Source organism: Triturus cristatus, chromosome 2_2 (assembly GCF_964204655.1).
Source record: "Triturus cristatus chromosome 2_2, aTriCri1.1, whole genome shotgun sequence".
Lineage (NCBI taxonomy): Eukaryota > Metazoa > Chordata > Amphibia > Caudata > Salamandridae > Triturus > Triturus cristatus.
In genome coordinates, this window is record NC_140582.1 from 1,247,770,380 (window position 1) to 1,247,798,014 (window position 27,635).

The 27,635-nt window shown below is 48.0% G+C and overlaps 1 protein-coding gene across 3 annotated transcripts in view; it reads right to left on the reverse strand.

The window, feature by feature from the left end:
• Positions 1–27,635, reverse strand: part of MRPL45 (mitochondrial ribosomal protein L45) — a 156,490-nt gene that overhangs the window by 17,109 nt on the left and 111,746 nt on the right. For all 3 annotated transcript variants that reach the window (XM_085642943.1, XM_085642942.1, XM_085642944.1), the window contains exon 3: positions 10,307–10,424. In XM_085642943.1, the coding sequence (XP_085499069.1) occupies positions 10,307–10,424 (118 nt within the window). The remainder of the gene's footprint in view (positions 1–10,306; positions 10,425–27,635) is intronic.

A 27,635-nucleotide genomic window follows, 5' to 3' on the forward strand; every position in this document is an offset into this window, starting at 1 on the left:
TGGAGAAGGCCTTCTAACAGGGGGAAACACCTTACGCAAACCCTCCAAAAAATCCTTAATCACAGGGATTTGAAAAAATGAGGTTTGAGAAGGGCCCTTCCTATACGCAGTCAGAGCTGCGAGATGAACCTTAATAGATTGGAAATTAAGCCCAGACTGAGCTAACTGCAGCAGATAAGGCAAAATAACGTCTTCTTTACAGGATGTAGGGTCAAAGTCCTTCGCCTTGCACCATAAGCAGAATCTCTTCCACTTATAGGCGTAGGAGGTCCTCGTAGACGGTCTCTTAGCCTCTTTTAAGATCTCCATACAGTCCTGAGGCAAGTTCAAGTGTCCATACTGCACTAGCTCAGGAGCCATGCTGCCAAACTCAAGGACGAGAGATTGGGGTGAACCATCTGCCCTCCGAACTTCGTGAGGAGGTCCGGCCGGCACGGCAGGCGCCGGTGTGGCAGAACAGACCGGTGAAGAAGGTCGGTGAACCACCATTGTCTCGGCCACTCCGGAGCAATCAGGATCATTCTGGCTCTGGATTGCGACAGCTTGATCAGCACCGCCGGAATCAGGGGAATGGGCGGAAAGGCGTAGAGAAAGCTGTTGGACCAGCTGATCCATAGTGCATTCCCCTGCGTCCCTGGCTGGTAGTACCTGGACGCGAAGTCGCGGCATTTGCTGTTTTCTGCCGTGGCGAACAGATCTATATCCGGAGTGCCCCATTCTGCGAAGACGTCTCTGAGCACGTCGTCGTTTAGCACCCACTCGTGGTTCTCTTGAACGAGTCTGCTGAGCGCGTCTGCTTGGGCATTCTGCACTCCCGGCAGGTGGGTCGCCGTGATCGTCAGATTCCTGGCCACCAGCCAGTTCCAGATCGCCTGTGCCTCCCGAGACAGGGTGCGTGACCGGGAGCCCCCCTGCTTGTTGAGGTAATACATGGTCGTAGTATTGTCCGTCTGAACCAGCAGGGAGGACGTCCGGAAGGAGGGATGGAACGCCTTCAAGGCCAAGTGTACTGCTCTGAGTTCCAAAAAGTTGATATGGTAGGTCGTCTCCATCTGCGACCATATCCCCTGAATCTGAAGAGGGCCCGAATGCGCTCCCCAGCCCTGGAGAGACGCATCGGTCACTATGGTCTGGGCCGGAATGTCCTTGTGAAAAGGGGTCCCCTTGCAGACATTCACTGGGGAACACCACCATTTCAGAGACTGCCGAGCGTGCTGAGACAACTGGATCCTGTCCTCCCAACGCCCCCTCCTCTGGTCCCATTGATCCTCCAGACATTCCTGCAGGGGCCTCATATGCAGACGTGCATTGGGGGTGAGGAAGATGCAAGAAGCCATCGACCCCAGTAATGAAGACACCGTCCTCACCGTAGGAGAGCGGGCTGAGATGAGATGCAGAGCCTTCCCACGGATCGATAAGCGTCTCTCCTCCGAAGGACACACGCTTGCGGTCAAGGTATTGACTGAAGCCCCCAAGTACTGGAGACACTGCACAGGGATCGGCACTGACTTCGTCATGTTGATGTGCAGCCCCAGACGGTGAAGCAAAGCCGCCGTCCTGTTGAAATGGCACTGGGCTTCCTGATAAGTGGACGCTTTGATCAACCAGTCGTCCAGGTAAGGGTACACAAACACCTTGGTCTTCCGCAGGTGTGCCGCGACCACTGCCATGCACTTGGAGAACGTCCGTGGCGCAGACTTCAGGCCAAACGGGAGTACGGAATACTGGTAATGGTTGTTGCCTACCAGAAACCTCAGGAATTTGCGATGCTTCGGTGCGATCGGCACATGAAAGTAAGCGTCCTGCAGATCTATGGCGCACAGCCAGTCTCCTCGATGCAACTGAGGGTAAATCTGATGCAGGGACAACATACGGAACTTTTCTCGGCGGATCCACCTGTTTGCTTGACGCAGATCCAGAATAGGCCTGAACTCGTTCTTGTCTTTTTTTCTTACGAGAAAGAACCGTGAGTAGAGACCTTTTCCTTTTTGCCTCAAAGGAACAGCTTCTATCGCCTTCTTTTTTAATAGAACGTCCGCCTCCCGCTGGAGCTCCCGCACCATGTAAAGGGAGCGCACTGGTGGAATCTGTGGAGGCGAACTGGTGAAACGAAGACAGTAGCCATTGCAAACAATATTCAGCACCCACTTGTCCTGTGTTATTGTCCTCCACTCTGCCAGGTAGTGTTGAATACTTCCCCCCACCGGAGCGGGTAACGGATGAGGGGGAAGTAACTTTTCAGGGCTTCGACCCGGACGGGCCTTTGTTCCCCGCCGAGGACTGATGCTGGCCTCTGCCCCTCTGGCGCTTCTGAAAGGGCTGCCTCTGGTACTGCTGCTGTTGCTGGGGCTGTTGCTGGGGGCCCGACTGACGCCCTTGGCCCCTCTGCTTGGTGTAGCGCCTGCCCGAGGAACGGAAGGACCTCCGCTGCTCCTTAGGCCGCTCCAGCCCCACCGCCTTCAGAGTCTCCGCCTCAGCCTTCATGCGGGCCATCTCGTCATCCGCATGCGACCCGAATAACGTCGTGCCAGAGAATGGTAGATTGGCGATCTTCTGCTGCGCTTCCGGCTTGAGCGGAGTCAGCCGCAGCCAGGAATGCCTCCTCATATGTATGCCGTGGCAGTACCCATGGGCCGCCAACAACGACACGTCCCCCGCCGCACTGATGATCTGATTAGAGACCATCATGCCCTCGTTCAGCACCTCTTGAAAATCCTCCCTCTTGTCTCTGGGCAGGGAGGCCGCGAACTGTTGCAGGGAGTCCCAAAGAGACCTGTCATAGCGCCCCAACAGAGCGGAGGCGCTAGCGGCCTTCATTGTAGTAGCCGACGTGGAGCACATCCTCCTCCCCAAGGAGTCCATTTTGCGACTCTCCTTATCCGGGGGAGCCGTGGAGGAAGGCGTCGTAGAGTGTTGCTTACGAGCCGCTGCCACGATAACAGAATCCGGTGGGGGGTCCACTCTGAGGAACGCCGGATCCGAGTCAGGGGCCCTGTACTTCTTTGACAGTCTCGAGGGCGCCGGCTTCACCACAGCCGGCGTTAAGAACACCTCCATCGCAGGTTCCTCCAGTCCTGGGACCAGCGGGAGGAGGGGGCGCGACAGATGTACTTTATGCAAAGTCTCAAAAATCACAGACGTAGTGGGAATAGGGGTAGTCACTGATATCCCCAACTTCGCAGCCCCTCTCAGCAACACCTCCTGGAACGTGGCAATGTCATCCACTGGAGAGACGCGGGAAGGAGGCGTCTCTGACAGCGAGGGCGAATACTTGCCAGCCCCCGGAGAGTACGAGCCCCTTGACCCTCTGGAACGGGACCGATACCTCCGTCGACCATGTCCAGAGCGAGTGGAGGATCTGCGCCTACTCCGTGATCGCCTGCGAGGGCGAGAGCGAGATCTCTGCCGGTGAGGGACCCTCGGGGGAGGAGGCGGTGGCTGCGGTGGTGAGGCAGGCAGCTGAGGCACGGGCAGAGGCAGCGGAGGAGGTGGAGGAGGAGGAAGAGGAGGCGGAGGAAGAGGAGGAGGCTGAGGAGGAGGAGGCAGTGCAGGCGCCGGTGGAGGTGCCGGTGGAAGGTCGGGCACCGGAGGCAAAGGAGGCCGCTGGGTACGCAGCGGGGTCAGATGGTCTGAAGCCCCATCACTTCTAGCCGGAGAGCCCCCATCGTCATTGTCCGGGCTCGCGGCCACTCTCCTCTTCTTGGCGGGCCTGTCCCGCGGGGAAGCCACCGAAGGCGAACGTCCGCGCCTTCCCGATCCCCGACTGGAGATCGTAATCACCGAGGACGTATTCCCCGATGTCTGGGACGTCGAACTGTACCTTGACCTCGAACGGCGTCTCTTCGCCCTCGACGACGAGTGCCGCCCCGCAGTCGATCGTCCTCTCGACGTCGAACCAAGTCTCCTCGACGTCGACCTCCTCGGAGTCGAGCCCCGCCTCGATCGCCGTCGCCGGGGTGTCTGCCTCGACGTCGACTGTCTCCTCGACGCCGACTTCTGGCGTCTCGACGTCGACCGCCGGTACCTCGGCGTCGACTGCTGCGATCTCGACGTCGATCGTTGGTATCTCGACGTCGATCGTTGATGTCTCGACGTCGATCGTTGATGTCTCGACGTCGATCGTTGATGTCTCGACGTCGATCGTTGGTGTCTCGACGGCGACCTGCGTCTCGGCGTCGACCGCCTCCGCCTCGACGGCGGGCGCCGGGATCTCGGCGTCGACTCCGTCAGCGTCGAGCCGTGGGTAGACGGCGGCGAGTGCAGTCCATGGGGCTCGGTACGACGTCGATGTGTTGTCGACGTCGACCGTGACACCTGCGACGGCGACCCGGTCCCGGGTCTCGCCGGCCCCTCCCTCGACGTCGAACGCCGAGGCTGCCGCGACCCAGAGCCCTGGATCGACGGCGAACATACCGGTGCCTTCTCTCTCGCCGTCGACGTCGTCGCCTTCGACGTCGAACGCGACCTACCAGCCGGTAGGTGCCGTTTCTGCTCCTTTTTCTGCCCGGAGGTCCCTCCAGGGGCTGAAGCATGGGCGGAGGAGGGGGAATGGGACCCTCCATGCCCTGAAGTCTCACCGGTCCTCTGCTTCTCCTGTCCCTGAAGGCGAGTCTTCTCCCGGTCCCTCAGGGTCCTTTTCGAAAAGGTGCTGCAGATGTCACAGGCAGCTGGGACATGTGAGGGCGACAAGCAGAGGATACACACCTCATGTGGGTCCGTCTTAGCCTTCTTTCTCCCACACTCAGGGCATTTATCGAATAAAGCCATGCTGAGAGTGGGCCAAAACTGCTCCAGATTGCAGGCAGTAGTAGACAAAGGCTTTAGACGTCGAATGAAACCACTTGTAATCCAAAAAATCCGATTTTAATCAATTAAACCACCCAAAAGGGTAGAGCTCAAGCTCCAGGGTCCTGCTAGCAGGAGCCGGAAAAAAGAACTGAAAGTAACTTGTGTTGGCTGTGCATCCTGGGATACCGGGGGTCTCTGGAGAGTTTCTTAAAGGCACGGTATCCCTTTAGCAGACACATAATGACAGCCTATAGGGCTTGTCTGTCCACCCCTTCCTCTCTATTGTTTAAAGGGATTTTGGTGAAGGGAGTGTGTGATAATAAAGGAACATGTCAAATGTGAATAAAAATGACATTTCAACTTTATTTTGGCTTTTGTGTTCACTTCAGAGGAAGTGCTGGCCAGTGCAGCCTTGTGGTGATTAGGCTGTATTATTTTGTCTGTCTCTTAAGTGTCTTTGCAGGTTTGCAAATGCGGGACAGCTTAAGAGATATTTTTGATTGCTCCGGGGTCCCCGCACATGGGCGGGGATTATTCATAGATTATGACTATACACAGAGATCCCCTACTACAGAAACTCACCTCACAGTCAAGGAATGGGAGATGGCGGTTGCTAAGCAAAGATAGATTCACTACTCGCTCCACACCACACAACCCTATTGTACTAAAGGTGTGGTCATTATTGTCAAAAAATCTGCCAAAGCAATCCTGGGCTCCTCCAAGATAGACAACAGGGGGCGCTGGATTATAACAAATATTAAAATACGAAATGAGTGGGTGGTTCTGGTGGGATACTACGGTCCTAATATAGATGATGAGTCAACTCTTAGAACTATATATAATCACCTACTTGAAACTAAGTTACGGATTATTATGGGCGGTGATTTTAATATTTTACAGAACCCCCCTTTCGACAGGTCCAAGGGGAGGAGAATGGTTCCCACGAAAATGGGCTCCTTGATTAAAGTCCCTATGGATGATCTGAATCTTGTAGATATTTGGAGAGTAAAAAATAGGACCGTAACTGTCCCTCAGAATTTTACTTTTCATAACAAAAAAAACATCCATCGTTCTAGAATTGATTACTTGCTGATAGATTCCAGACTGATAAGTTATGTTAGTGCAGTATCTCACATCCCAGAACACGTATCAGATCATTCAGCGGTCTGGATAGACTTAACATTTTCTAGTCAACCGGAAATAAAAAGATGGACGTTCGATAAAGCTATTATTAAAGATGCTTCAGCAGTAGAACAGTTAAAGACGGACACTTTTTTTTTTTTTTTTTAAGTGAACGATCGGTCAGCTCCAATGGAGGTAATATGGGATGCCTACAAGGCATTTATTAGAGGTAGAATCATTAGCATTTCAGCTAAAATCAACAAGGATGGTAAAGAAAGACTTAGGTTATTGGAAGCCGAAATCCTTAGAGCCTCGCTTAACCAAGCAGCCAATCAAAAAAATGCATAACAGAGGGAGGAAAGCTCAGAGGTACTAGCTAAGGGGTAAGATATATCCGACTATTTCGACACTATCACTAGAAGAAGGTGGGAAGTTAGTAAACTCGCTAATTATGAATATGGAGAAGGGTGTGGAAGCTTCTGGCCTGGAAATCTCAAGTCAATCTAACCAGAAACTTAATTAAGGAGATCTGCAATACAGAAACAGGGGAGATGATATCAGATAGGGCTAATATGGAAAAAGCGTTTGAACTATTCTTTCAAGAACTGTATACCGAAGACCTAGTAGTCCCAGACTCCCAATTAAAAAATTATTTGGATAAAGCTTCCTTACAGCCCTTATCTGTAGACCAGGCTCAACAGTTAAATAGGAAGTTCACACTACTTGAAACTAAAACTACAATAAACAATCTAAAAAGAGGTAGTGCTGCAGGTTTAGATGCTATCCCCAACGAGTTCCATATTGCTCCGAGTGAGACCCTTGCCCCCGTTATGGAGAAATTATTTGACAGCATTTTCTCTAACAATTCTCCAATCCCTAGCTCCTGGAATGAGGCAGCGGTTTCCTTGATTTTAAAGCCCAATAAAGATAAAAATGTGAGTCCTATAGACCTATCTTCCTGCTGAATTGCGACTACAAAATGTTTGCGCAAATTATAGCAGGGAGACTGAATAACATAATGGGGCACTAAGTTCATCCGGATCAAAAGGGGTTTATTAGAGGTCGTCAACTTCATGATTTAACCCATGAGTTGATAGGAGCAATCGATATTGCCTCGGCTAACAATTTGCCGCTAACGATTTTTGCATTTGATGCGGCTAAAGCATTTGACTGGGTGAGCTGGTCTTGTTTACACCATATAGTCCAAGCGTTTGGTTTAGTAGATAACATCTCCAAGATTATTAGGAATATCTATAAAACTCCTACAGCTAGGATAATAGTCAATGGAAATGTAACCAAACTAGTTAGTTTAGAGCGAGGTACGAGGCAGGGTTACCCCCTTTCCCCGCTCCTCTTTGATCTTTACATAGAACCACTGGCACATAATATTAGGATCAGCGAGCTTTTTGCTCCATTTGAATATAGGAGATGGGTAAAAAAGTTGGCCTTGTATGCCGATGATCTGATGATTTTCACGAAAGAATCACCAGCAATTCTGCCAAAATTGGAGCAACTTCTGAAAGATTTTGGGAAGATATCTGGTTACTTAATTAATACGCAATAAACTGAAATCATCCTCGCCGAATAATTCCTACTGTATGAAGCTAATGTATTCTGACGAACCGTCGTTTTGCTGCCAATTTTGTTGTGACTCTGTGATGCCATGTTGTCGAATCAGTTTCAATAAAAAGATTTACAAAAAAAACTGAAATCATGGCATGGAACTGGCAATCCAGTTCGCCTTTGGTTCATAATCAAATAAGATACTTAGGCATTCAAATCACTCAGGACATTGACAAATTGGCCCAGGTCAATCTGTAGGTTAAAAGGAAAGAGGACAGATCGCTATTAAGATCTTGGTGCAACCTTCTAGGATCAATATTTGGTCGATCCAATCTTCTTAAGATGTCTCTCTTGCCTAAGATCACATTCATTCTTGACACAGTCCCCTTATTTTTTAGCTCGGCCGCTTTAAAAAATCTTCAGTCGGATATAAATAGTTTTCCTTGCACTGACAAAGGAGTCAGGATCACATGGAAGAAATTAAGATGTGAGAAAGCAACCGGGGGAATAGCCAGCTCCGACCTCTGTTTTTACAGCTGGGCTTTCCATTTTAAGAATAGGAGATCCCTGCTGCTTGACTCTTCCTGCTTTCCGCCTTACCTCGTAGCCATGTCAAACAGTGTCCCCCAGGGGGAAGACGGGTTTCTTTTTAAATTCGGACATCCCAGATACTTTATAAAGGTCAAACTGAAGGTGCACCGGTCGTCTTGTGAACTATGGCTCCAGATGAGGAAGCTTTTTAGAATTCCATATTATTGTTCAAACGCTCCTATATGGATCTCTCCAGGTACCCCAGATTGCCTAAATTACAGATTATCAGCCCCTCTATGGGACCATGGCTATCAGAAATGGGGCCAATTACTCAGAGACAATAAACTACTGCCATGGGATGAGTTGAACTCACAAACAAATCATAGGCTATACAGAATCAAATGTTATCAACTGTTTCGATGGGCTGCAACCCAGGGCAAAGATGGAGCTATAGATGATGAGCTGGAGGTTACGTTTTTAGTCCCTCGCCACCAAAGCAAAGAAGTGTCTAAATGGTACTGACTGTTAATTAAAGAAGATCCACCACCATTGCCTATGGAGGAGCCCTGGAGAAGAGAACTGCCTTCCAGCGATGTCACATCTTACTGGCAAGTATCACTGTGCACTTTGTGGAGGGTTGTCAAGGTTGCACCATTGAGGAGAAATCATCTGTTCACACTCTGCAGAGCCTATTGGACCCCGAAGAGGCTTTCCAAGCTGGAAGGTGGAGAGAAGCCTTGCGTGGATGATGTGCACATATTCATGCAGTGTCCTCAGATCCAGGGCTTCTGGAGGCAAGTGGGTAAGACTATCTCAGATGTAATTGGCCAAGAAATCAAGGTAAGCCTGGTGTTAATTATTTTGGGGATTTTACCTGAAGACAGTATTAATAACAAACTGTCAAATGCTAAAGCTTCACTTCTGTTTGTTCTAATTCTTTTGGCAAGAAGAGAAATCTGTTTAAACTGGCTCTCACCTAATCTGCCAAAGTTTTTAGACTGGGTCACTTCGATTAAAAGAGTCCATAAGTTGGACATGGGATGTAAGTCAAAGAAAAGAACAAGATTCTGGGGGTTATGGGAAGAGTGGGTTAATAACTTGGGGTCTATGACTTCCTAGTATACACAAAAGTCCAATGATTATGAAACAAGGGAGTTTTTGGGAAGATGGTTTATGCAGAAACCATGGGCTTGATACTATCTTGGTAAATTCCCAAGTGTCATGCGGTCCGCGTCCCCAGGTACCTTTTGAGGTGGAAAGAGATCTTCAGGGTCGCGTGTCTCCTCCATCGGTTCCAGGAGGGTGCCTTGGTACTGCTTTAAGACCACTCAGTTTCTTTCTTTAATGAGGACAGAAAAGAAAATCCCCTTCACCCACAAGCTCTAGAAATCTCTAAAAAGGTTCTTTGACTTGCTCCCGCATACTGTAAGAAAGACAGTGGCTGTTGCTCTAATTACATCTAGCCTGGATTACTGCAATAGCTTTTATGCAGGCACGAACAAGTCAATCTTAAAAAATCTTCAGACTGTTCAACACGCGGCAGCACGCCTAGTGCTTAAACTACCTTGCTGTTCTTCAGCCTCAGCAGCCCTAAAGTCTTTGCACTCGTTATCCATTCAGAATAGAGTGCTATTTAATATCCTGGTAATCACCCTTAGAGCTATTAGAGTATCAGGACCAAAATAGTTAATGGCCAGGTTTATGCCTTATGTTAATACACACCTCCTTAGATCATCAGTGAATCTTCTAAAATCTCCACCTTTCAGGTGCAAAACAAAGGGTGGGAAATCAGTAGCCACCATCGGGGCCAAAGCCTGGAATCTACTTCCTGGCTATCTCCGACTCGTGCATTCAGAACTTTGCTTCAGGAAATCCTTGAAAACCTGGATTTTTGGAGCCCCAGACTCCCTGTGCCTCTCACTTATCTGATCTTTCACATTAGGCTGCTGTACCTTCTGTTCAATATGTATTATCCCGCATGGCGTCATGATGCTCCCTTGGAGTGACAGCGGCGCTTTACAAATAATCGATACAATACAGAAGAAGCATAATCGCTCTCGATTGGCCAGAAAGAACGCTCAGGTGGGCGTCTTGGTCGCACGCTGCCAAGGCCCCCACCCTCCACAAATAAGTATTTTAGCAGAAATATGGTGTAAGGACACTGAAGAAGATGATTTTCACTATGTCAGGTAACTGACAATTGAGCGCTTAGCATGTCAAATTGATTTTTTAACAGTGATACTAAACACTAGTTACAATGGACGTGTGAAAGAAAGGCTAAAAAAGGCCCTGCAGTACATACGCGAGCTGGGAAGCTGCACTCTGTTTCAGCTGTTCAGTCCGCTGCTTTAGACCTTCTTTAGTAAGTGACGACATACGGGCATCACCCTCCGGAGGGATGTAGGGGTCGAAGATTCCAGCTGCATTTTAAAGACAGAAAGAGGGAGGGGAGGAAATAGAAAAGAGATAAAAAGGAGGAGTAAATACATAAAAATTCAACTTGTAAAAGTTCACAGAAAGATCATTAATGGCAAAGCTAAAATGTGTGAAGGCACCATTAACTTTGCTATCTTGGGAAGTCCTGATGTTACTTTTGCTAATTGCTCTGCAGGTAACCAAAGAATATACATTCAGCACCTGTCCAGATCATGAGAGATCCTGCATCATCATGGTGGACCGATCAACTCTTTATCCCCCGTTATAAGTAAAAACCTAGGGCCTGATTAGGATGAGGACGGAAACGGCTCCGACTATCGGATGGAGCCATTCCGACCGCATCCTAATCAGGTGGTTGGATTCCTTTTCCGACCGACCCATTAGGATGGAGTTAGTTGGAAAGTAATGCAACCGGACATACCGACTGGCTTCGGAGAGCCCGTCCGCCAGTCGGAATGCTTTCAGTAATCCCAAGGGCGGCTCTTTCCACCTGAGGGCTTACGATAGCTGATTCCCACAGCCAACCTTTCTGACAGAGTAAAGCTGAAAATCCCACCCACTTTGGGGGGCCCCAGCAGGGCCCCAATGGGTGCAAGGCCTCTGGATGGTGGCCTAGGGGGCACCCCTCATGGTCCATGCACCCGGTGGCAGGCACCTTGAGGTACATCCAACCACGGGGTGCAGGGATGAACTACACCTCTGCTCTTTGCAATGAGAGCATGCATTCAGTTCGGAACGCATGCTCCCGTAGTAAAGAATAGAATTGCGACCAAACAGTGTTCGGTCGTATCTTAATTGCTGGTTTGGGACCGCCAACAGGCGGTCGGTCGGTCCCACTTCCAGAACAATGTCGGACGGACTCTGGTCCATCCAACTTCGTAATCATGCCCTTAGTGTGAGGTTGACAAAAAAGCATAAACCTGCTTACGTTATATTAAGACTGATGTACACAGGGTGACAGAGGTCAGGCCATGTACCCAATCTCCAGTGCGATGTCTTTGGCAATGCAGTGCAGAGCCTGGTCTCCAGCCAGGGCCTGCGCACAACTCCTTCGGCCGTGTGCAGCGAGGGGTTGGGATGCAATCATAGCCTCTGGCCAGGGCCTGTGCCCAACCCCCCGCAGACACCCAACCCATAAGTTTATTAATTATTTAATTTATATATTTTGCTACACTACAGTACTGCTGACCAAGTGTTATTTCTGCATGGAACGTGCAAGCTTCACTGAGTGAATCCCTCTGTGTGTCCCCCCCCATGAGTGCCAAAGGGCCAGGGTGATATATATAATTACTGAAAAAAACAAAGGTTACAGGGACGTTCTAGTTAGGCTGACAATTCACTCATATACAACCAGAGAAATTCACCAGTTATAGCTAGCTGAGCTAACTTTAACTCGCACCCCCACAATGCACTGCTTATGACCTCATATATTACATCACTCATGACATGGTCAGTGACATCGCTGATGACATCATCCAGTGACTGAGTATTTTTAAAAAGTTTATGAGTGTCAAATATATATACCAAGGTGAACTGATGTATCACGGAACTTTCTTCAAGTTGTGCCCAGCCACTCATATCGTTTGTTCAAGCAGGACCCAAAAAGACAGATGTGGAACAGCTCTCTGTGCCCATCGGAGGCCATTATTTTATGAATTTACTGGTACTGCAGAACTCCTGTGGGGCGAACCACCCAGACATCACTAAAATTTTAACGCTTCCATGGCCACCCAGAGCACCTCTTTAAGGACGAATTTCTTAAAAACGTCTGAAGCGATGTACAATAAATAACGAGGAGCATGCTTTCTGACTAAAGTTCTAACTTCTGGTATAATTCCAGAATGCTATTCTTTCTGTATCACTTCCTAAAATTGAATATGGGAAATAACATGGGAAAATGCAATTTTTGGAACGAGTCCCACTTTTTCCTTGCCTAAAACCCTCTTGGTCTGTCACCCCAAAATGTTCCAGGAAGGAGCGGAGCTGGATGAACTTTTTTGGAGTGTCATGAAAATGTGTCAAATAGAGCCAACCTTATTAGCAAAAAAGAAAAACAATCTCTTATGGAAACTCTGACCTTACTATAACTACACAGTAGTAACTGCGTTCTTATGATTCACTCACACGGTCCAATTAAAAGTATGTTTTGTGTGTCTGTAAGTTTGGCCTTAATAAGGAGGTGGAAGGGGTTTAAACATTTTTTTTTAAAAAGATGTGTTTTTTTATTCAAGACCCCACAGGAAATTTTGCTCGCACCTACATCCAAAACCAATGACCACGTTTATGCCAAACTTGGCATGAAAGAAGATATTTACTCAGAACTTATTTTGTTGGTTATGTGAAAATCTGTTCAATAGCTTTGGAAATATTAGGGCTTGAAAAATGTGTTGGTGGGCTTGAAAGAGTTAACACTTTTGTTGATTTGCTTACAGCGTTGGTATTGTTGGACGAATATGCATGAAAACTGGATGACACAATATCTTATATTAATACTGGTATTTTCAAATGTGTGTAGCTCCATCAAGGGTGTTGTTAAAAGGAGAGGCAAAAACTCTGCATTTGCAAATGTGAGATAAATAAATATACAGAAGAATTGCAATCAGGAAAAGATTAATTTTCAATTAGTATGTCAAAATTGTGGCAATCGATTAACCCCTTAACTGCTGGGCCTTTTCCTCCCGTGCGGCGTCCTTTTTGGCTAGTTCAGGTAATTTAGCTCAGGACTCCATAACTTTTTATTTCCACATACATTATCTATGCCAAACGTGTGACCTTTCTTCCCAGCATCCTAAGGGATTCCAAAGGTTACCACGGTTTGTGGATTTCCCTGGAAGGGACCGAGAAAATAGGCAAAATATAGCTAAAATGTAAGTTTGGGGGAAAAATAGAAACAAAATGCTCCAGATAAATGTGCCCGTTTTTTTCCCCTAAAAAAGAGCATCGCTGAGCGATTTGCTAAGCTCAAGTCACCGTCTTCTCAGCTTTCACGAACATGTAGAGCTGAATGAAAAATAAAAAATATATTATACCACAGTTTTGGTATTTTTCAAAGAGGTCGACCATTTTCCCTATTTTTTGTGCTCATAAACTACTTCCAGTTTGTGGAAGCGTGAAAACCACGAGTGAGCCCGGAAAGCTACAGATCTCTGAATTCAGCGAGGGCTTATATGTGAAGATCCCTCATGGGTTTCTCAAAGAAACGAACTGTTGAAATAAAGAAATATAGAAAAAACAGCCATTTGTGACAACGTTTTCAACTGTAACTTTTTGTCACAATGGCTGATTTACAAAAGCAATAACCATTCCGTCCACTAGACCCTTCTGGTTGCGGGTTTATGTAGGTTTGTAGTTCTCCAAGAACCCGAGGTACCCAGAAGCAACACCTGAGTTGCGCAATACAATGGTTTTTCACTGGGCATCAAGTACAGACCAATTCATAATGTACAATATGTAGAGTGAAAATGGGTATCAAGGAAAACTATATATTTCTGAAACGAGCACAAGCTATAAAGTTTAGAAGCAGTGGTTATCTGTACACCTCTGAATCTAGGGGTGCACACACTTGAATCTAGGGGGGCACACACTAGCATATGATTTAGAGGATATTTTTCAAAATGTCTTCTTTCTTATACATACATTTAGAAAGCACAAAAGCAGCAAATTCCAATTGGTAATAAAAAAAAATAGTACCCCACTTGTATAGGTAGGTTTAGTGCTCATGACAGGAAACGGCCCAAAACGCAACATGGGGACGTAGGAAACTGGGTTTTGCTGCAGTAGTCCCTGCGTTTTTTGCCTGGTATTTGATACAACTATAAATGAAGTGCACTGAGTTCCTGCTAACCAGGTCCCCAGTGCCAGTGTTCTTTCTCCAAACTAGACAACTGGTCACTTGATGCCCAAGTGACCAGGCCTTTGGCACCTCTTCAAGTCCCTAGTAAATGGTACCTTGGGCATAGGTACCCAAAGAGGGTCCCTAAGAGCTGCAGCATATCTTGTGCCACTCTAAGGGACCCAGCCCAAACTCATACAGACTTCCACTGCATGCTGCGTGACAAGGTGCTCTAAAAAGTGAAAACACGACATGGCACACTCCTAGGTGACATGTCCCCTAACTCTGCATTTAATATTTGTAAGTCACCTCACTGCAGCCTTTTTCTGACCGGACCCTTACCCATTGAAGTGAATGGAACACCCGACGCCTTAACACACTTCTGCACCCGGATGCTCCAGAGCCTTCCGAGGTGACCTGTTGGTGTGGTCTAGGATCTCACCCATTCTCACTATAAGTTCCAAAGAACAGTCCCATAAGTCGTTTTGAAGTGCCCGAATGCAGTACATGCTTTTCCCCTAATGGATAACATTACCGCACCCAAAAATTGCACTGTCATCTTTTGAAAACTGTAAACATTCATAACTCGAAAAGTCCTTACCTGGTTCCGATGTTCTTGGTATCTAAATTCATATAAAAGTATGTGTTATTTTTTATAAATTAGCATCAGATTGCGTTATTGAATGTGTGTCTCATTTACTGCCTTTATGTGTGCAATATATGCTTAGCACAACCCTCTGATATGCCAAACTGTTTGCTCACACTACCATAAAAGAGAACATTTGGGGTGTAATTTGTGCCCCTGTAATCCCTTTTGGGTTTGCATTGAGTCTTTTCACAGTGTACCTCTCTTTGTTCCACTATATAAAGAGCCAGCTTACTACAGATACATCCCATTTTTTCACTCAAAACTGACCCTGTTTTATTGCAAAGTGGGTAGCTGCGGATTTTGGGCCCTGGCTCAGTCGACACCGAGGGAAACCTAGCAAACTTGCACATTTTTGAGAACTCACCAGTTTTTTTTTAACCCAGAATCGCATGCATACCTCAAGTAAAAAAGAAATTTAAATAAAAACAAATTTGCCTCACATTTCTTTGATGGAACATTCGGGAATCTGCAGAAGCCACAAACTTCCTTCCACCCAGCACTGCCCCACGTCTCCTAATAACAAGCATTTTCAATGCAATAGGTCTCGCTTTTACGAGCGTTTGAGCGATTGGCATTGTAAATGGCAATGCCTTTTATTTATGTGTTTTAAACCAAACACATATATAAAAAGCATTGTAATTTTTAATGGCAACAGTTCAAACGCTCGCAAATTCAAGAGCACTTTAATGGTGGACGCGCTCATTTATTTAGATGCTGCTCACGGTATTCAGGTTACAGTGAACAGCGTCTAAACAAAGGAGTACGGACAATGTTAAAATGAAAGCGCAAAAGTAAAAATAAAGTAATTAAGAAGCGCTGCGTGCTGCACCTGAAGTGAAAGTGGTTCGCACTATTAATTAATGAAATAAGTAAGCGTGACCGCCAATGTGAAAGTGGCCGCCTGTAAAATAAATAATTAAATTGGCGCGGCCGCTAAACTGAAAGCTGCGATGCTGTGTGTGGAGTAGTTCAGTTCATAAACTTTATTCGGATAAACATTTGTATCCATAAAAGTACAAAATAGTAAAAAAAAATGTAAGTGACAAAAGAAGAGTAACAGTAAATGATAATAAAAAATGTCAGTTATAAAACACAATGATACAGGTTCAAAGTTGTAAATAAAACAGAAGGTTCATTATCAGCAATTATAGATTTATCCATTCTAAACTTAGAAACTCAAAGGTTGAGCATTGTCTTAGATGCCCGGGTAGCAATTCTCTGAAATTGACTTATACGAAAAACAAGCTCTTCGTCGGTCAAGGCAAGTATACTTAAAAAGGCAGAATTCAAGCTAAAGGGACTGCTCCTGTTAGAAAAAGGGTTATGAAGCCCCTTGCTGTATTTCATGTAATATTTACAGAAAAACAGAAAATGTAAGATTGATTGACCCCTCACCCAGTCACAGGGACAGGGTTCTCAATCAAGTTTCGGATGGTAGCCAAGGGGAAAACACAATGCAAATGTAACTGTCCCTGCTCTCAAGCGGAATAGAAGGCTCCTTTCCCAGTAACTCATAGGTAAAATAAGATAATTTGGTAGAGGGTGGCAGTGACGCTCAAGAGACATATAACTAGAAACTAAGGGTTTCTTCGATTCCAGTGCAAGTCTTTCTGTACTTTATGACAAATAGAGGGCGCTTCGGAGTTCTTTTTTATGCAGAGTTTCAGCTTTGCTGGGATTTAAGAAGATACAGTTTTTATAGATGCTGCATAAACTCTGATATACTCCAGATAGCCAGGGAATGTCCATTCCCTTCTCACACTTCAGACAATCGGTAATAATGTCTCTGGTTAAAGTCGCTGCCTCGTTCTTCCAGACCGATAAACAAAAAAAGAGAACGTATAAAATCAGTTATATAATTTACATTTAATTCTTTGTGGCAAATATATTGTGGGGTGGAGATTGGGATGCTCAGCAGTTTCCTGCAAAATATTTTCTTCCTGCTGGATGCAGGAACTGTTTGCAGTACCCCTAATCTCGGCTCCTTAAGTAGCCACTGGAACACATCGTAGTTTAAAATATTTTTAAATAGCTAAAATGGCACTGGAGTTCTTTGGACGGGGAAAACTGAAAACCGAATTGATGGTCTTTGAGAACTTGCTCCTGGAATGGGTAAGATGCTCAGTCCAGGAGCTGTTCGCAGCAAAGACCACCCCAAGGTAGGGAAATTTACAGGGGCTTATCAATTTTTGGCTACCAACAGTAATAGAGCTGAGCTGGCGTTTTCGAGGGGCACAGGACATTAAAAATGATTTATTAAAATTAACTCTTAGGTCCAGGATATCCATATATTTAGCAAAAGACTATACTAAAATGCGCAGAGAATTTGGGGTGCGGCATATGAGAACCGCATCATCTGCGTACAGTAGCACTGGGAGGGGTCTCCCATTAATCATGTGTGTGGAATAAGGGAAGAGCATTAAGGAAAATAGTGCTCACCAACTTATAAAGCTGAGCATGTAAGACCAGTAAAAGGTCCAGTCCTTATGGGCGGTAACTAAAGGCTAACAAGCCTCAAAATGAATCGGAAGCCAGCGTTCACGAAGGACAATGGCACAACCAAATGAAAAATATGGGCGGAGAGTGGGCGGGTCTTCTAGTGCATACCCTAATACAGCATCCCTCGCAGAGCGAGCAGCGCATGCGTGCTGCTGCTAGGCTTGACCTAAAAATGGTACCTCAGCTGAGTGGGTAGGCCTAGTGCCCAAGACAGGAAACTGTCAAAAAAGGTGAACGGGGGCTAACTGCTAGAGCGGTCAACCTCAAAGCTGGGGAACCAAGTTCGAGTCTCAGCAGGGACGTTCAACATCCTGTGATTCTGGGCAAATCACCATTGGGCCGCCTTAGTTGTGGTGGCGGTCCACCCGCCATATTCTGACTATAGCGGTTGACTATCACTGGACCACTGCTACCGCCGAGGATCCACGACCCCTCGGCGATGGCACTGCGATCTGAGGCCGCAATATGCTGGTGGTTAGCCCACCATGAAAAATGTGGTGACGAGGAAACTAAAGTGACCCCCTGTTGCCTCTGTGCCAGGGGATGCATGCAGGGGGGCCTATCATGTGGCCCCCTGTCTGCATGCATCCCAGTCCATGGTGTGGAGGAAAATGCACTGGTGTTCCCATTGTGGTGCCTTGCTAAGGATCACATATGAGCTTTAGGACGGCACCGCCATGGGCCAGCTGCCACCGCAGGACTCCCCGACCTGGTTTCCAGTAGGAATCCAGCAGGAAGTCTCACTATGGGTTTGTCGGTCGTGGAGCGGGGCGCTGGCGTAGTGGCGCTCCACGGCCGCCAAACTCATAATAAGGCCCTTAAACTCCCCGTGCCTAACAAAATGAATGTGTCCGTCTGTAACACAACTGGTGCTCATGTAAAGTGCTCTGATACCTTCGGGTCACTATAAAAAAATAAAAAAATGGGTCACCAAATGTTTTCAATTAAACTGATCCTTTTTGCCAAGTGCATAGCTGTGGAATTCAGGCCCTAGTTCAGCCACACCAAGGGAAATCTAGCAAATCTGCACATTTTTAAAAAGTAGACATCTAGGGGAGTCCAGGCGTGCGTGACTTGCATGTTCTCAGTAGGTTACTTTACCCAGAAGCCCTTGCAAATGTGAAACTTTGGTTAAAAAACACACACACACATTTTACCCCCATTTCTGTGATGGCAAGATCTAGAATCTGCAGAGAGCCACAAATTTCCTACCACCCCGAGTTCCCACATGCCGTTCTTTCCCCAAAAAGAACGACGGTAACCCCTTGTGTTGTTGGCCCAAGAGACTACAACACATAAGGCCGTAAAACATTACATTGAGAAAATAACAATAGGGTAGCTGAGGTATTCGTGCTGCGGCGCCACCCTTTCAAACATACGAACCACAGATATTTTTGACAACTAGACAACCAGGGGATTGTAGGGTGGTGCGCCTCGCGGAGATCCCGTGAGCTTTTCTTACCAACAATGCTCTGCAAACCTCAAACTTTGCCTGAAATCACACATTTTGTTACATTTTTATGATGAAAACGTCCGGATTCTGCAAGAATTCACAAAATTCCTACCACCCAGTGTTACCACCACATGTGCCGATAAAATTGCTGCACCACTTGTGTGGCTGGGTCTTGTGCCCGTGACAGGAATGGATGAAACTACGGTCAACGGGAGCCCTTGCAAGTGGCGAGCCCTCGTCTGTTACAGATGGGAAGAGTTAAACATGGAGGGGATAACATTTCATTTGCTTATAACTAAGATGAAACTCTATCAAACGCGGGGATTAGTAAGTGACACTTCGTGCAGGTGCATCATGTATCGTGAAGATCAAAAGAGGGGAGGGGCAGGTTTAAAGGAGATGGTCAAAATTATTTCTGAAATACTACTAACCTTGCATAGTTTGATGAACCTGCACTACATCTCTCAGGAGCTGGCGATGTCTAACCTTCCACCAGTATTTTTAATCTTGTGCATACGCTCCAAAGGGCGAAGGGAAAGATGACAAAAACGGAAGCTGAGGCAGGGCAAAAACAAATTCATTTGCCAATAGCATTGGCAATGTGTGACGAATGTGCACAAAATTCGGCATAAGTACGAAAACCCTGGTATTCTATTGGTCTGTGAAGGTTTGTGCCAATCCATGTGAGGTGGGGCGAACAAAGTTAAATAAAGCAAAGGGGATAAAATGTTCAACATTATAACTTCAGCTGTGTTTGCAAACAGCAACTTACACCCAGTGCAGGCATCCTAGCTTCCATGCCAATCCAATGGGTGGGGCAGGGGGAGATATGGGATTTAGTAATACATTGTACACGGTTTGATAAATACGCACAAAACCGCCCGGAAACCTATTGTAACCGCCTCTTGCTGTGCTTGATTTCTGGCAGGAGTGAAGAGGGGCAGGTTTCAAGCGGCTTCAAAGGGTTTCTTCTGCTCATAATGTGGACGCGTTTGATGAATCCGCAGGTTGAGCGATCTGTTGGTTATGTCTGGTTTCGAGCAGATCGTTCGCGGACAATGATACAGGAGGTTAATAGAGTCCATGTACTAGTAACTTTGGTTCTGTTCACTAGATCTGCCCAGAATTCGACAGCCAGCAAATGACTCATGGCGTAAGGCCAGGCAGGCCCCGCAGACACATGGCTACTACCCACAAGAGAGTGGAGCTGGGTGCAGGCCTGACCAGAGGCCAAGCCTCCTACAAAATGGGACTCAAGTACAGCAGAAAACATGTATTCACTGGAAAAAAACAACTGAAGCTCAGTTATGGTTCAATGAACACAAAACCGAAAAAGCCATGAAATGCACCAGATATGGCGCGCAATACACAACATAACTCAAGTCCACGCCATGCTCGGTATATCCCTTAGCCAACTGCATTTATATTTTAAAAAACGAGTCTACAGAGAGCAAAACCTGGCAGGGCAGGAGGTACCACCAGAGAAGAAAGTGGGGATATGACTGAATAGTCAGAAAACCTTCATGAGAAGGAAGAAAAATAGAAAGAGTCATTAAGGTCTCTTAAAGATGAAGACCGCAGCAGTAAAAAAAGGTTAAAGTTCAATTGTAAAGTATGTGAACCTAAAGGGCGCTTTAGAATTATAGCCCAACAAAAATAAACTGCAAAGAGAAGGACTCATCGCCCAATGCACTTAAAAAAATAAAAAACAGGCACAAGTTAATGTTGTCCCAGTGCTGAACTTAAGAAACGAGACGTGCAATCCCCAGAAAGTTTGGAAGACCGAAGCCTTCAGAAGAGCCCAGAAAACGGATTCTAGGAGGCGCCAGGAAATGTTTAATTGCCTCACATATGCTATGGTTACATGTTTCTCTGTGTGTTTAAGGAGGAAGCTGCGCTATCTCTGAATGAGGAAGTTTATCTTGTTCTGAGCGAGGACCTCTTGCATCTTCGAATGTTCAGTGCCAAAGATGGAGCCATCAGCCCAGCCGGGGAAAGCGCGAGAACAAGGGCCAACCACTGACTGTGGGAATGAGAGGCCGGCTCTGTTGTAATCTGTTCCAAACATGTGTTCATTTTAACAAAAAGCAATGGGTGAAACGTGTATCCAACAGGGAAGAGTGTGCTAATGCGGTTCTTCATTTTCAAGCAGTCTGGGGTGGAATCTAACACGCTGTTGTGTCAATAGACACAGGCATGCGCAGAAAAATGAACATATGTCATTTCTTACACAGTTTCACTTTGTGTGTGTGTGTTCAAAGTCCAAAACTTACTTAGCAAGTGGGCTTACATAGTTTTGAGATTTCCCCCAAAAAGTGATACGATGGAACTTGGGGCAGCCTGCGATCTTAATATCAGGGTTTACCGCATGTTGATTCATACAGGAAGTAATCACGGTGGACTTATGCCTCAACAAATGCTTGTGCAATAGGTGTTATTTAATATTTATTTACCTTCTGGCGCTTACTTTAACCCAGATAGTGGCCGTCAATGCAACATACGGTTCTACCCATCTTTAAAGAGAAAGAGAAGCAGAGATTGATGTAATCTGGGGCAACAATGTGTTTCAGTGATCAAAACGCACACTCAAACGGAGACCTAAAGCTCCTGGTGTCTTAAGAAAGGTTCTGTCTTATGCCTTTGAAAAGGAGCCTGAAATGAAGATTGTCAGCAGACTTCCCTAGATGTTCTATGTAGGAGAGTAGGCTCTGCACTTATGTTGCCCCCACTTTTTTTCTGATGTATACACTGGTTTCTGGCTATAGTCTGGCTGGGTCCCTGCTAATAAGGGTCCCAGTCTCTCTGTTCTCTCTAAACGACTTGGTGTGCATATTAGATGCACTAGTGATTAGATACTGTGGTACCTTATGAGCCCCTAGTATATGGTACCTTAGGTACCCATGGCATAGGCACTTCACAGGCCTACCAGGGACTGCAACAATATCAATCTGATACCACAGGCCTGCTACTGCAGCCTGTGTGAGGTAACCACTCCTCACAGAGATATAGGTTTCTATATCTCACCATACACACACATATAAACCTATCAGCCACACCTATGGCAGGCCCTATCAATATTGAGGGCAGGGTGCTTGGTTTACAATGTGAGGGGGTGCATCTGCATGAGCAGGGCCCCTCTGCAGCTGGCAGGGTCTATTCCTTGTGGCTGTTTGTGGATGCGGTTAAACCATATACTCTTAAGTGCATTATAACCTCGCGGTAAATGCTAACTTTGGAATGACTGCATCAAAACATGTTGTGTTTGGTGTCAAACAACTTGGAATCATACCCCCCCACACCAGTAACTGGTGTGGGAGTATGATCCCACCCTTCTAGAGGGGACGACATGTACCTACTGTGGTAACACGGTAGAAATCTGAAAGAGCTCTGGCATCACAAAATGGATGCCACCAGCACAGACACTGCGCTGCCCTCCTGCTGCTGAATGAAACTCGCAGTGGAGGAAGCCCAACAATAGGCATCCTGTCACAGGGAGGTGTCACCACCTCCCAGACAGGATTTAGTGTATTGTGGCTGGGTGGGTGCAATCCTAGGGTGCTTTGAAGTCCTGCACTGGGGGAGCAGTAGGTTCCTTTGTGCATATGCCAGCTCAAACCGGTTCAGGGGCTACCTGTCCCTGCTCTGGCGCGAAACTGGACAAAGGGAAGTGGGTGTAACCACCCACTACCCTGACCCTCCTAGAGGAGTGGTCATAGAGCTAGTCCCTCCCGTATCTTCACTATAAGATAGCAACCTTTGCCACTGCAAATGAGATAACTCTGGACGACGCTCTACAAAGAAGAATCCTGGCCCTTCGACGTTCCACTACCTTTGGAAGACAGAAAAATCTCCCTTGGAGTCAAGGAGTCACTTCCCTGCTTGGCAGGCACCAAAAACCTTAATCAACGGTTGCAAACTTTCCCGCTCCCGCCGGAGTTCGAAGGCCCTGCTGCCGTGGAAGTGGATTTCCTGACTTCTCAACGGCCATTGTGAGTCCCCAGCGAAGCTGTGGCGAGTGGACCCCACGAGTGACGAGGAACAGCAATACCTGGGGACCGTGCACTATTGTCGAGTGCAATCCCTTCACGACTGTCTACGACCTTGTGCTTTGGACCATTTGTGACCCAAGTCTCCAGCAGGTCTTGTAGCGAAAATCAGCGGCCTATCCCGTCCCGAGTGACCGTGGGCTCCTGTGAAGCATTTCCTGAAGAGGCGTCTTCGCGATCATTTGCCCGTTGGCTAGTGGGTCCCCCGAAGACTTTCCTATCGACTCAAAGGGCTCCCCTGGTTGCTCCAGGCCTGCCCTCACTTGCCCTCGCTGGGTGAGTCCCTCAGACCTTGCTGGTCTGCACCATCGACTTTCTTCAGTCTACACGAGACTTGCAGTTGCCAAGGCGTGTTGGCTCTAATCCGGTTGTCGACACTGCCATCAGCTGCAGACGTCGTGGGACACTCCGAATCCAGCTGCTGGTCATCGTCGATCCCTCCTGGACCTCGTGAGCGAAGAGTCAAAACACCATCGACGACCTGAAATCACCCGACATCCTTGGTCAGCCATCTTCCTGGCCACCGGTCACTGGCAAGTGACTCTGAACACTGTCCCTTCAAGTTTCAGGTCTTCAGCATCTTGAATCCACTCTTGGATTCCACCGGACACTTCTTCAGTCGACGCAAGCTTCTTTGGTCTCCATAGAAAACAGCGACCCGACACCAAAAGACACCAATGCACCCGGCTTCCCTGGGTGAGGTAACTCGTGCACTCCGGTGCCCTAGTGTGTGTTGGCCCTCGAATTACTTACCTTGTAAGTGGCTTGCTTGTAGACTTCCTCGAAGTACCCTAAAACTTTAAAAATCAAACTGCGACTTGCACCATTGTAATCAATAGGGAACCCGCGGCTGTGTTCACACACTGCACGTGTCTCCCGTGGGCCTGTTACTTACCTGCTAACACTGCAGTAGTGAAGCCCCAGCGATTCCCCAGGCCCTAGACCTTGTCATTTTGCAAGTTGACATCCTTATACCATTTTCTTAGTATATGGTCTGGTACGCCCCTAAGGCTCCAGCCATATTTGTGCTTAATTTATTGTGAAACGTTGACATTTGAATGTGTATCTGGTTTCTAATCTCATAAAGAGATTAGTTGAGTGTATCTAGAAATAAATACATATATTTGATATATATACCTGTGTGGTGTCCTTTCATTTGGTAATTCAAGAGATTATAAGGTAAAACAAGCTGCTTTACATTCCTCAGAGACTTAGCCTGAAGGCTGCTCTCCACAGCTACCACTAGGATAGCTTTCTTTAAAGGTTGTCTTTTAACCTACCACCATAAGAGTCGAATTGGACTGGTGCAAGGTGGCCACTATAACTAGGGACCAGCATATGCCAGGCCAACTTCTCACATTCTATTTGAAACTCAATAACTGATAATTGACTGGTTACCGTCCACGGTTTTGCAACGTATGCTTTTTTAATTTTTTTAATACGCCTATTAAATATGGCCTCTAAATAAAATGGGTTACCCCATTACTACATTTACAAATAGATAAAGGAACCAGGATAAAGTGAATTGATAATCCCATAAGCAAAGCCAAATATGCAATGACACGGGTTTGAATGCTTTGCCAAATGGAAAGGGGATACTCATGAGATTAAAAAAAGGAAAAGTGTTGCAGGGAATATCCCAAAAGAGGAAAATTATGCATTTGGGCACTTACGGAGAGAACTACTGTAAGGCTCTTAAAAGATTCTGCCAGTTTGTTGTTCAAGGTGTAGAAAATATGTTTGCTATCCCAGTTAGTCAGAGATTCGAGCGTGGGTGTAATGGGTACATTTTGAATCTAGAGGATACGCTGGAAATATTAGTCATAAATGTTCCTCTGTAAAATGGGGTCAAATGGAGATCTGTGAAAAGATTTTAATAAGCAGTAATGAACTTTAAATATGTAGTAGTTCCTAGTCCAAATAGATTATTAAATGACACTTCAGATTGACCCAGGCTCTCAGACTAAATTTCAATTCCCACCTTTAAAATGTGCATAATAAATGGGACCACCGCACGCGCATGGAAAGTCAGCAATGCACCATCCACTTAGCAAGGAGTTTTCGCAATGCTGTGCAGTGTCCGGGGGAGAGCAAACTGATGTTTCCTGTTGGACCCGGCCTCGTGGCGTGGTCCCGAATCCTCCTACCAGTCCAAACGGGGGCAACCCCAACCCTTCGAAGCCCCCCGAGATTGTACCCCGGTACCCGCATCAGCCTTTGCGACGAGGCCCGCCCGGGCCTCGGTCCCCGCGAAGCCCCGACATCAAGGCGCCAAGACCCGACCCAAGGGGGTCGAGTGGCCACTCCACAGATCCCGGAGATGGGGAGTTTCGAGGGGCCTCCCGCCGGCCCCCGATGCTTGGCCCCGATCGCCCTCCGGCCTCCCTGGGCGATGGCTCCACCCCCCGCTGGGTGTCTGGACTCTCCCATCCCGGCCCCCCCGGCGCGAGGGTCCGGACATCAAAGGGCTCCAGCCATATATCTGGAGCAACCCACAACCAGGACAGTAGTTGTATCCTGGAGTCGAGAGCCCTGCTGATCGAATCGCGGCTGACCCTACGGAGAGAGACTCATTGCCTGAAATGCGGACCTCGAGCCCTGCTGACCTCGTCGCGGCTCCACCTCGAAGAAGTAACCATCGGAGCCCTGCTGACCTCGTCGCGGCTCGACCTCGAAGGAGTGACCATCGGAGCCCTGCTGAGCTCGTCGCGGCTCGACCTCGAAGGAGTGACTATCGGAGCCCTGCTGACCTCGTCGCGGCTCGACCTCAACGAGGCAACCCTCCGAGCCCTGCGGACGACGTCCCGGCTCCCGGAACCCCCCCCAGCTCGAGGATTGAGAGCTGAGCGCAGGGTGTTCCCGTACCAGGCTGGTACTGAGACTGTCCCGCTAACCCGTCCCTGAACGACCCCGAGACTCTTTGGGATCCCACGATCCACCTGTAAATATTGCCACAGAAACCTGCCTTTTGCAACCGATAAAGACTTGTAAGATTTGATACCCTTGTTGTGTTCCTTTGTGGTGGGGGGGGATTACTTGGCTGTATGATCCTAGGAGAAGGACCTCGCCCAGGAGGCTTCTCAGCGGCTCTCGGCTACTTCCTAATGGAACGGTGCCTCTCGGGGTGGTCAGTCCGACACCATCTAGCCCCCGGGGGCCGCCCTTCTAACATTGGTGGCCATCGGTGCGATCCGAGCCCGACGCAAAACGTACAGCGAGTAATTCGCCCACTACCTACCCAGACACAGAGTAACTATGAGCAACCAAGAGACAACCCCAACCGCGGAGTTCCAACAAGAACGGTTGGAGGAATATACCCATAAGGAACTAAAACAGTTTTGTAAAGACAAAGGCATCGCGACCACCGGATTAAACACAAAGGAAGACCTGCAAAAAGCCCTAAGGGCCTGGGTAAAGCCCGAAGCAGCTTCCCCCCAAACCGAAGAAAACCCGGTGCCAAGCGTGCACCAGCAACCAGCCGCAGCCCCAGCAGATGGGAGAAGAACTAGCATGGAGACCGGCCTCTCCCCAGAAGAGATGCGAGAACGGGAGAGGGTCCGGACCCACGAGTTAGAGCTCGCCCGACTCCGCCTGGACGGCGAACTCCTACTAGCAGAAAAGAAATTGGCCCTGGAGCAACTGCGGTTGCAAGAAGAAATAGAAGAGAAAAAGCGGCACCGAGAACTGGAAGAGAGGAGGCTAACCCTCGAGCATGAGCGGGGCCTTAAAGAACTTGAAATTAAGTCCAAAAATAGAGAGACCGGCGCCCCCGGAAACAGGGACACCCCTCCGACGGCCGAGGCAAAAGTACATATCCCCAAGGATGTCGTCAAAGAGTATTACAAGAACGACGACATCCAACAATGGTTCAAGGCCTACAAGGTAGCCATGACCGCCCATCGGGTACCCCGGAAAGATTGGGGTGCCGGCCTATGGGGACGGTTCCTCAGCGAAGGCAGAGACACCCTGCTACAGCTCCCAGACGCAGTGATGACCTCTTATGACCATATGAAGGAGGCCCTGCTCACCCGCTATGGTCTCACCCCAGAGATGTACCGCCAGCGCTTCAGGGACTGCAGGAAGCTCCCCGGCACCACCTGGGTGGAATACGTAGACTTTTTCAGCAGGGCCCTGGAAGAGTGGATCAAGGGCAGCAAAGTCACCTCATACGAACAGCTGTTCGACCTCATTGTATGGGAACACCTCTCCAACAACTGCTTTGTCGAGCTGAGACAGCACCTCCTCGGCAGCAAGCTGACCGAGCCGCGGAAGCTCGCCGCCGAGGCCGATCGATGGGTGAACACCCGGGTCCCTCGGAACTCGATGGGGGAGTACCAACGGAACACCACGGGGCCCCCCCGCCAGCGCGGCGGAGGAGGGGGAGCGAACCGGAACAGAGACTTTCCAGCCGGGCTGCCCCGGAGTCCTCCCCGGGGACCGCCCCCGAACCGCACGTCCCCGTCCCTCGCCCCAAGAGGGCCCCCCCTAGCCCGACCAGGGCCTCGACCGACGGTAACGTGCTACAACTTCCAACAGCCAGGGCACTATGCCAGTGACCCGACCTGCCCCGTGAACCGACGAGCCGGGACCACCGGGCCACCCTCCCGCCAGTTGGCGGCCACGGCCCTGGGCGAAGGGGGAGAAGATGAAGAGAACGACGACGCAGAGCCCGCCGAATGGGAACCCGCCGCCATGACTTTGGTATGCCTGGGCAGC